The sequence below is a fragment of the Macadamia integrifolia genome, chromosome 14 (assembly GCF_013358625.1).
Source record: "Macadamia integrifolia cultivar HAES 741 chromosome 14, SCU_Mint_v3, whole genome shotgun sequence".
NCBI classification, from domain to species: domain Eukaryota; kingdom Viridiplantae; phylum Streptophyta; class Magnoliopsida; order Proteales; family Proteaceae; genus Macadamia; species Macadamia integrifolia.
Genome location: NC_056570.1, coordinates 179,539 through 190,458, shown reverse-complemented (window position 1 = coordinate 190,458; position 10,920 = coordinate 179,539). Strand labels below are relative to the sequence as shown.

Sequence of the window (10,920 nt, the reverse complement as noted above, 5' to 3'; positions counted from 1 at the left end):
CGGATCCCCTCTTCTGCAGGTAACTATTTCACCAAATTTCAAATCGTCCATAGGGTGTGGGGATCAGACGAAATTTAGTTGTTGCCTAGATTGCAACCCATGTGGCAATCAAAGAAATGAAATCTATTTTGAAAAATACTATAACATAGGAGAGTATTTGTGAATCCTAGGAGAAAGTGAATTATTCCATTTATTTGTCTGCCAGTAGGGGGTTGCAGTTACTTGATTGCAACCCGGGTAGCAGCCAATTTTTTTCCATGAAGACCACATCCCATGGCCGGTGTGAGATGGGGTGGGGTGGTTACCCGCCGTAGGCAAGTTCTTCACCATTCAGTTTTGACACTTTCAACTAGTCTTGGATTTGCTATTACAACTTAAATTGAGTAAAAAAGTTGGGCAGCTTTGCGGGTTCAAGTGTAAAAACTGAGTATCTCCATGAGAGTTAAAAACCAGAAACTAGTGGCTCTACCCCTCTACCCACTGTAAGCTGCGGAAAAACTCTTACCATTTCTCGTAATATTAAAGTTTGATTTTTATTGCAGTAATGTCAATAGTCTTTGTAGTTGTGTGTAAGAGAGAGAGAGAGAGAGAGAGAGGGAGAGAGAGATTTCTTACTTTCTCCCCTGGAGGTTCAACCACCACCTACCCTCTCTCTCCCTTGGCCAACAAACGATTTTAATGAACAATGAATTCATTTATCTGCTATCTGTTAGTACGTGTCAAGGGCAAACCAAATTCCTCTCTCTCTCTCTCTCTCTCTCTCTCTCTCACCCTACCTTTTAATAAGAGAAGCACTCTCTTACGCGTTAGCGGATGTAATGAGACTTCACTTTCTATTGTCGTCAAAGTTGTAGAAGTAGTGGTGGTGGTGGTGGTGCATGGTGGTTTTATAGCCCCATCACTGCAGAGATACGGAAGACACAACCAAAGACCATCATCGTCCATGCCCTTTGTTTAGGATTTCTTTTTATATGTTTTTTGTAGTCTTTTTAATTTTTTTTCTTTTTTTTTTGGCAAATTAATGCAACAAATACAAAGAAAAGTCTAAGATTAGGAAGCTGCATTACCAGGTATATTAGACCTCAAATGGGTGCTTTGTAGAAGTTAAAGCACCTCTCACCCCTCTTTGTTAGGTCCTCTTCATTCCCCCTCCCCCCCTCCTCCTCTTCCCATACTCTTCTTGTCCTTGTATCTCTCTCTGGGATGATGGGTTTGATGGGTGCAACCAGATCGGTGTTAACATTGACAGGGAGAGTTACTAACGACGTTGTGAGCTTTATTGTCTTCACCTTCCTGGACCTCTTAGATGTCCTCCTTTGTGTTCTTTACAAGCTCACAGATCTCTTGATTGAAGCGGAATGGAAGCCTTGTTACTGCTCTTCAGCCAAAGAGGCAATCACCAGCAGTGGCAAGATCTTAGTGTCTGAGCAAGGAGAGTCCAAAATCGTGTGCCTTAGCTCTAGTAAGTTACAATGGGAGGATATCTCAGATACCCTTTACTCCCGTCCTTCTCTAGTTTCGGATCTCTCAAAATCAACAGTGAAGGAGCTAAAGCGTCTCAAAGTGGAAGCCACCACCACGATCCGGACTCGAGACAAGATCATCAAGAATGGAACAGTGAGATCAACCTTCACCATCAACTCCACCATTGTAGAAATGCTACAAGGCAAGATCGGAGGTCACCGATCTCATCCCATTCCAAGATGGTCTGACTGTGACTGCATTACTTGTACTTCTTGGAGTTCTTCTTCCTCCTGCAAAGAGACCCTTTTCGTCCGAGCCGAAGGCCCTAAAGGTAATCATCTCTCTTTCTCTCTCACACATTCACACAAACAGTGAGTCTTTTAACTAATTGGAGTTTTGGGTATAAAAAACAGAAAAGGCAGAGAACAGAGAGAGAGAGACCCTTTCCATATCTCTCACACACAAACAGTTAGTGAGGCTTTTTTTTACTAATTGGAGTTTTGGGTATTAAAAACAGAAATTGCAGAGAAGAGGGAAACAGAAGAAGATGTGATATTCATTCATGGGTTCATCTCATCTTCAAAATTTTGGACAGAGACACTATTTCCAAACTTTTCAAGGGAGGCAAAATCAAAATACAGGTTAATAGCAGTGGATCTACTTGGGTTCGGGAGGAGCCCAAAGCCAACAGACTCTCTCTACACACTACGGGAGCACGTAGAAATGATCCAAAGATCAGTTTTGGAGCCTTACAAGGTGAAGTCATTCCACATAGTAGCCCACTCCTTAGGCTGCATTCTGGCCTTGGCCCTCGCCGTCAAACATCCCGGAGCTGTCAAGTCCCTAACCTTACTAGCACCCGTAAGTGTCACGGCCCCTGTCCATGGCCATGTCCATCTACTTGGTTTTATTAAGTAATTGTCGTTGGTTAATTAATTGTGGGTTATATATATATATATATATATGTGTGTGTGTATGTGTGGCGTTAGCCTTACTTTCCAGTGCCAAAGGGTGAAGCGGCGACACAGTATGTGCTTCGAAAGGTGGCGCCGAGGAGAGTGTGGCCGCCGATAGCTTTCGGTGCATCCATCGCTTGCTGGTACGAACATATCAGTCGGACGATCTGCCTGCTTATCTGCAAGAACCACCGGTTGTGGGAATTTCTCACCAAACTTGTCACCCGAAATAGGTAACCTCCCAAACGTCCTTAGAAATTGACTGATCACTCTCACCACCACTATTGGAATTCTACTACTGTTTCAAGTCAAAAAATTAGACTTTTAATTCTTGAAAAACTTTACAAGCTTTCTTATTTTGTCTCTTGCAATACTTTAATTTGAATTTCTTTTAAAATGTGGGTTCAGTTTGGGTTTGAGTTCGGGTTCGGGTTTGGGTTCGGATTCAAGTTGGTGTGTCCCACTAACCTTGTCAGTCCTACAAAACCTTGTTTATTGTATGGGGGCTTTGGCCTGAGGCTATAATCACTATCATAAAGTATCAAAAAATTAAATAGAATCCCGATGAGCTCCTTATGCGTGAAAGCTCACGATGTCTATGTGACAATATAAGTCTTTCAATGTTGGAGGTTGGATCCTCTCCCCATGTGGTGATCTCGCCATATGGGTGAGAACCGTCCATGCCCTTATGACTCCTGTCAGAGGGGGAGAGAATCTCCAATGAATGGTTCTCAGTTTCTCACCCATATGGGGAGGGTAACTCATCCCCTCACGGGAGGAACTGATTCAAACTCGTATCATTAAAAATGTGTGTGGTTACTAGTTTGGAATGGTTAGGAAACCATATGTGTGAAGTGAGGTTGGTTTATATATTTATGTTTCCTAACTCTTATCTTAATTTTTACTAAGGGGAACAACCAATAACTTGCAATTTTCTTCTTTTTTTTTTTTTCTTTTTTTTTTTTTTTAAGCCCGACTCTAATTCACTAAGAATACGAAGGGGGGACCCACTGACTTTCCTAAGCTTTTATTGGTCTGACCAAAGGAATAATAGTATTTCATTCTTTACCTGATTTAGAAGCCACTTGGCATATAAGGAAATTCAGGATCGAGCCTAGGATCTAGGTTCTAGGGTTTAATTCTACAACTTATGAAGTGGATAACTAAAGAGTTTTTTTTTTCTTTTTTATTTGCTTCTTAGATATGTTTGAGTTAAATCATTGGAGTATGAAAATTTCATCCTCCAATGCCATTTCCTAATTTGAAAAGTGTATTAGGACGATAGAGAAGAGAGACTTACATTAGAATGAGCAAGGGATTGTCATACTGTCATTGTGTGATGAATTCTCTCACATTAAGCCAATGGAAGCACAAGAGAGGACATTGCATAATTCATACATAAATGATCCATAAATCACAGTGGAAAAAATGTGTTGGCAAAAGGAGTGAACATAAAAACACTTGACATCGACACTATGCCTCTTGTGAATATATATATATATATATATATACTTATTTATAAAATCACTTAAAAGAATATTATTACATGAAAATTCCTTATAAATATCTAAAAGAAGGTTTTTTTTTTTTTTTTTTTTTTAAGTAAAGAAGGTACATAGCATTTATAATATGAACGACAGAATTTTCCTTGTGCAATAATACCATTGAACTGTTAACTCATACACATGCTTCACCGTACCTACTAGATGTTAATCATTCAATTTGGTGGGGACAACATTAGATTTTTGTCATTTTATTTTTTGGTCTACCTTATTTAAATGTCTAATATGGCTGTAATTACATCTACAAGTAAGAGAGAGAGAGAGAGAGAGAGAGAGGTGTGTCTTGCGTCAATAGGAGATTTAATATGAGACCTTCTGGGAGTCTACACTAATGCTGATTAAATTGAAAATACTATGGTAACAAATCAAATGTGCAATTAGTTTGAAAATACTATTGTAACTAAACAAATGTTTATGTGAGCCCATGGACATGATAGTTGGTTGAGCTCCATAACTTTTCATATTTTGAAGTATTTATAAGTTGTAGTTATATTTATTATTTAATAATAAAAGAGAAATTACAGGTTGAGGACGTATATGATGGAAGGGTTCTTTTGCCACACACACAACGCTGCATGGCATACCTTACACAACATCATCTGTGGGTCTGCCGGAAAAGTGAATGAGTATTTGGATACCGTCCGGGACCGACTGAACTGCAATGTCACCATCTTCCATGGAAGCGACGATGAACTTCTTCCCGTCGACTGTAGCTACGCCGTCCAAACAAGAATACCAAGAGCTCGTGTTAAGGTGATTGAGAAGAAAGATCACATCACCATTGTTGTGGGAAGACAGAAAGCTTTTGCTAGAGAACTTGAAGAGATCTGGAACAAATCATCCAGTGGTTAAACACAAACACCTCGAACCTCAGCTCTTTCTTATTATTTATTTATTGAGAAAAATGGGTATCTATCATATGACCCCAAGAAAGTAAGAAACCATGAATCTCTCTCTCTCTCTCTCTCTCTCCCTCTCTTCTTTTTCTTCTTCTTCTCTTGGTTCAAGTGTGAATGAATGCTGAAAACCCAGCTGGCCCCATGTGATTATTACCACCACCCATAAATTCTAGTGAGAGATGTTTTAAGAGAAACCCAAAAAAAAAAAAAAAAAATGAAGTAATACAGTGGTTTATTGCTGTTATTAATTAAAAGCTACCATTGTTCATGGTTCAATTATATACTTCATTAGCTCATCTCCATTGAACAGGTCCTCTCACAGTATTGCAAGTTGGTTGATGGCATTAAACATCTGGGTCAAGTTAATGCACTGTATTTAATGTCAGGAAATATTAATATCTGTCTTGTAATAAATGTGAGAGCAATAGTAGTATAGCTTTTGAGCTCTTCCTGGCCATGGACATGCATTATTGGTTGTCATCACCCTAAGATGTCAGTGATATTGTATAGTGGGGTAGAAGGTAGATCATCTATCATATAGTCCCATAATATATATCCTTAGCCCTGGGAAGATTTCTTATATGTTCAATTCTGAAAAAGATCACATCAAAGGGGGAGGAGGGGAGGGTACCTAGAGAAGTAGAGGGAATGGTAGGAATTGCATGCCTCACATTTATGAGGTGAAAAATGGTATTCATTCGCATGACCTGTCTAATGAGAAGAGGACGTGTAGGTGGGTTGGTACCACAGTATGAGAACGGAAGAGGGTGTTCGTATTTATATTAGGAAAGGGATTTATTACTCACTTGCACATGAGAACGGAAACAAGAAAGGTGTTACGGGTACCATGCCTCATGATCTCTCCCTTGCATTTGTGGGCTGATTCTAAAAGGTTGGAGTAGCAGTTTTTGTCAGAAAGCAGCATTTACTTGAGAAAAATTCTCACCAAGTCGGTCAATACGGTAAGGATGGGACGCACCAATGGGTGTGTGTTCCTACATTTATGGAGGTATGAGGATTTTGACATAATTCAAACTAAAGTATAAATTGTTGGGGGTACGATGTCTTATATTCCATCGCTTGCATTTGTAAGCTAATTATAAATGGCCATTAAGGGTATTTTGATAATCTACTTGTATAGGGCTATATGGATATTTTGGTTATTTATCTATATAGGGTTTCACTATAAATTTGTTACATTTGTAACACGGGTTCTTTCTATATAATCAATCTGAAAGATGTGTGAAGAAAAACGGCTATAATTCTATTCTCCTTTGATTGATAGTGAAGTTGATCTCATCTCAATGTGAACGTAGGTTTTTTTTTATTTCTTTCCTAAACTCAGACATAGGCAATCATACTAAACCACGTAAATCTTTGTGTTCATTGTGTTGTTGTGTGTTTGCAATTCTCATGCATCTTTTCTACATCACATTAGGTTCTAGTTTTCTACAAAATGGGAAGATGAAATTGGGTGAAATCGGAAGAGTTCCAATAACCTATTCTGCTACCATGTAAATTTACATTTCAAAAGACTTCATCTAATGAGAAGAGTTCTTATTCACAGGCATATTAAGAAAGGGCAAATTAAATCAATCAAAGCAGCCCATAAATATAAGGTTTTAATCAATCTGACCCACAAGGCTTCGTGAGCATTAAGTTGCACTCCTTGCTTCCTTCTTAGCTGGGGATAGTAGCTTTGAATTCGAGGATTGCTCTCCTTAGTTATCTTTTCGATCGAGTGTGGAAAACAGATAACGTAAGAAGAAGCTGATAGAGCCTCAAAAGTACTTTTGCTGGTACCAGAGTAGGACTAATTAAAGGTTGCCAAGTCCATTACCTGTTTAGTTTCTTATGGATATGGACACTTTGGGAGAGCTAGGGGGAGTATTAATCAACCACATAATCCAATTAGCCAAGATTAAAAGATATCTGGACTATAAACTGAACTTTGTTGATCTCCTCCTCCCCTTGGAAGGTCCTCTATACCTCTAACATCTCAGCCCTCACATTGGTGGAACCGCAAGCTTCCAGTGAGTCGACGGTATACCTAACCTCCTTCCCTTTTTTCTAATATAATTTGCACTGTTTCGTGTCCCATATTCAAATCCAGAGTCTATACTAGTCAATAATCAAGACCACCTAATTTGTATTAAAATATTACAAGTTAGAGAAATGGTCTGGAAGGTTGTACGTTGGCTAAAGCTAGACCTTAGAATGAAGGGTTAAAGGTAAGGATTAATATAGTTTAAGCTAGCTGTATATATCCTCAACTTCCCCCATTTTATGTGCCTTGTGTCGCAGGTTGGTGGAATATATAACCTAACCATTGCTGAACTCTTCTAAGTGAGGAGGTTGAGTTCTCGATTATAATTCACTCAATAAAAAACACCTAAAATGATCAAAAGAGAGAACAGAAAGCATAGCTTTTGGAAACCCATTTTTGTCAGCAAGTAATAATTCTAGGCTGCATTTGGTATGCATTTGAAGTTGATTTTACATTCTAATTAAGATGTTTGTATTTGATAGGTATTCTTGAAATGCATTTTAATTCGATAATGCATTCCAAGAAATCATACCAAATGCAACCTTAGTCTTACACTCATGATCTTAAGCATCTGGACCTACTATTTATTTAGTATATATTTGTCATCTCATCTTCTCAACCTAAACATTTTGTGGTTCCTGGGCACCCCAACCTTTGAAGATCTCAACTCTAAATTGTGGTTAAAAAGACTAAACTATATAATTATGCTTACAAAGAGTTTGGAATAAATGGTGGGTACAGAACGGTCTTTAGAGTAGCCTACGTGTGTGTAGTAGCCCTTTCCCAGTTACTTAGGCTCTGTATGGTAACGTTCTGAAAAATCAATTCTGGTATTTTTTTCGTTTTTTTGGAATAGAAATAGGGTGAAAGTTGTATGGTATGTCCGGTTCATTTTTCTAATTTTTTGAAATGAACCGGGTACATTTCAGACTCTAGAGCTATTTTTTTGGCACAAGGTTTTGTTGCTTTTTAATTTCAGAATCGATTCTGAGCAAAGGCGCAAAAATGAATGTCTCACTTAAGTGAACGGGGGTATTTATGGAATTAGTCATCAAAACATAACAATCAAAGCTAGAGAGGAGATCTTCCCGGAGTAATGGTCTTTCTAGTAGATGTTCGGAGCCGAGATCTTGCAGCACTTCCTGACGAGCTTTTTTCCTTCCAGCACCTTCTTTTCAAATTTCTTGAGACCCTTCCTCTTCTGATCAGTCAACTCTAAAACCAATTGCTTCCCTTTTTTAAAAGTGGAACCAATTTTTCAAGAGTATTTTGGAGTTGTTCAACGTCTTCCCTGAAACTGAAGATTTGAAACGTCGCATCTAATATCGCTGGCAATGTCTATTTAGCTATGGTACCCAAGATGATTGACTCTGCCATCTGTTGTTTGCTCTCTTTCGCAGACTCTTCAAGTCGGTCCGAGGTAGATAGTTTCTTGCAGGGAGATATTGTCTGCTATAATTATAAGCTGCCGAAGGGAAGGAAAGCTTCTGAACAAAAAGGAGGGAACCTATTACACCTTTTTCCATTGATTAATTAATTGGTGAAGAGGAGAGTTGGAGGGGAGGTGTTATGTGTTGTTCAAACTTCATTGATATTGGCAAAAACCCAAACATATCCAACAATTGAATGACTTTCATAGACTTTATGTGCTGCTCTCTGAAGTCTTTGGCAAACCCAAATACTTGCAGCAAATTCTTCAAGCCATGTGCAAAACCCTGATTCCTGAAACCTTATGGAAAATGGAGTATTGGGTTGATCCGGGTTAAGATCAAAATTTGAAAATTCTTGAATTTTGTTGTTTTGGATCTTATGCGAATGGAAGAACGTGTTGTTAGTTCTTCAACACTAGAAATATGTAGTCTATTATAGGAGACAAGCTTAATTGAATATGCAGAAATGAGGCTAACAAGCATGCTTGTTCTTTCGAGCTTCCATGGTTGAAGGTCAAGGAGATGGTCTTGGCACCAGGACAGCAATATGGCAGCAGCATCTCTGAAACTTTGGGATCTTATTTTCTGAATATATATAGAATTGTATTATGTAGCACTTGCTTGACCTTGTTGAAAACATTGAAATAGTTTAAATTAGTTGGAACTCATGGCTGTATTGATGTATGGTTAAGTTGTAGTCGGGATTATTATGTGGGGGTGTTCGCTTTATTTGTACACTCATGGCTCTATTGATGTATGGTTAAGCTGTAGTCGGGATTATTATGTGGGGGTATTCGCTTGATTTGTACCTATTTTTAATGATCAAGAATCTAACAATTGCTAAGAACCACGGCTATGTAATTCATTCTGGTAAGACTTGGATGTTGAACTATTGAATTCATTATTTCCTATGGTGTAGGTAACATTTTACGTAATTATTTATTTCATAATAGAAAAGATTATGTCAAGTGTGAACCATACATATTTCTATTTCTTCCTAGTTACAGAAACAATTTTTTTCAACATTTAAGGTACAGAATCACTCCAAAAACATAGAAATACAAAAAACTATGTTGGACCCAGAATCAGTTTTTTAAAACAAAAATGTTACAGTACAGAGCCTTAGTTGCTCTTTCCTCTATTTAGGAGTGGTTACAAGGTCTTGATTGCTCGGTAAAAGTGAAAATCAAGGTTAGCCAAAAGTAGAAGTAAAGGTTAGCCTTCTTTAGGAACTTCAACCCGAAATGGAGCTTTTAACTTTTTGCAATTAAGGTTGTGTTTGCATGATTTCTTAGAAAGCACTATCGACCTAGGATAGATACCAAACATAGCCCTAGAGGCTAGCTAATGTATTGGATAATTAGAATAAGGGCACCAGTTAAGCCACCCCATTTTTTCCTCTTGAGCTATTACGTAGGTTTCCCCTTGCTATTTCCTAAGGTTCATATTCTTATTTAAAAAAAAATAAAAAATAAAAAATAAAATAAAAAGTTCCTTTATAATATCTCAAACATTATTCTAACACACGATGATGTTGAATCAAATTGAAAAAACAACTTATGATTAGATAACAATATGAATAAATTATCTATTAAACATGTGTGCTAATAAACATTACCATGTGATGAAAAATGTCATCTCAACTAGATCCCCTTTGCCAATGGTTCAGCTATGTCCCTATCCCCAATTAACTTGGACGCCAAACCATAGTTAGCAAATTCGGATTCGGGAATTATTCGGACGGAGAATTATTCGGAATAATTCGAATGGTCAATTTAAGGGTTCGGTCAAAAAAGCGGTCAAAAAAAGCGGACAAAATAAAAATCGGATTTGGATTCGGATTCGGATTCAAGAATTATTCGATTACAAAAATAAAAGTCAGGCAAAAAATTCGGACGTTTTTCTTTTTATAATTTATTGCATCTTTTTTATTTATCAAGTAATTAACTTAATATGTACACCTAGAAAGAGCAAATTACTGTAATTCAAATATATAATACAATAAAAAATTAGGGAAAAGCCGTCATTGGGTGATGGAAACAATAGTTACAGTAATCCAATTTCTAAAGAAATTGTCTTGTAGGAATATAAAAGTTCAAAATCACATCATTCAATCCATGACTCACCTAGTTCCATGATTATATCATCCATAGCCGCAAGATGGCAAGAGTTCGCAGAACGGCAGAAGCCGCAGAACCAAAAGATGCCGTAAGTGGAAAGTAGAAACCCAAAAGGCCAAAACCGTGAGATGGGTCTACAAGCTAAGAAGCTGGAGATGTGTTAGTTTTTTCAGAGAGGGTGAGGTGGCGAGGCAGCGAGGCGGCAAACAACGAGTGGCAAGCCGACGAGGTGCAGACACTGGTTTTCAGAGAGGGTAAGAGATGGGAGGGATTTGGTTTCCAAAGAAGAATCACGCAGACTTCAAAGTTCGGTTTTGGTTTTTTATGTTTTGTTTTGTTTTTTTAATTTTTTTAATTTTTTTATTTTTTTTTATTTTTTTTAAATTTTTAAATTTTTTAAATTTTTTATTTATTTTTAAAATTTTTTACGTTTTTTTTTTTT

At 37.6% G+C, this 10,920-nt stretch overlaps 1 protein-coding gene across 2 annotated transcripts; it reads left to right on the top strand.

The window, feature by feature from the left end:
* The first annotated feature begins 754 nt into the window (after positions 1-754).
* LOC122060522 (probable lysophospholipase BODYGUARD 3) lies at positions 755-5,157 on the top strand. 2 transcript variants are annotated; one of them, XM_042623635.1, is made up of 4 exons: positions 755-1,795; positions 1,982-2,325; positions 2,475-2,653; positions 4,507-5,157. In XM_042623635.1, the coding sequence occupies exons 1-4, from the start codon at positions 1,204-1,206 to the stop codon at positions 4,832-4,834; spliced, it is 1,443 nt and encodes a 480-aa protein (XP_042479569.1). In that variant the 5' UTR covers positions 755-1,203; the 3' UTR covers positions 4,835-5,157. The 2 variants fall into 2 exon arrangements, with proteins under 2 accessions (XP_042479569.1, XP_042479568.1); XM_042623634.1 differs by having other exon boundaries at positions 759-1,795; positions 2,454-2,653.
* The last annotated feature ends 5,763 nt before the right edge of the window (positions 5,158-10,920 follow it).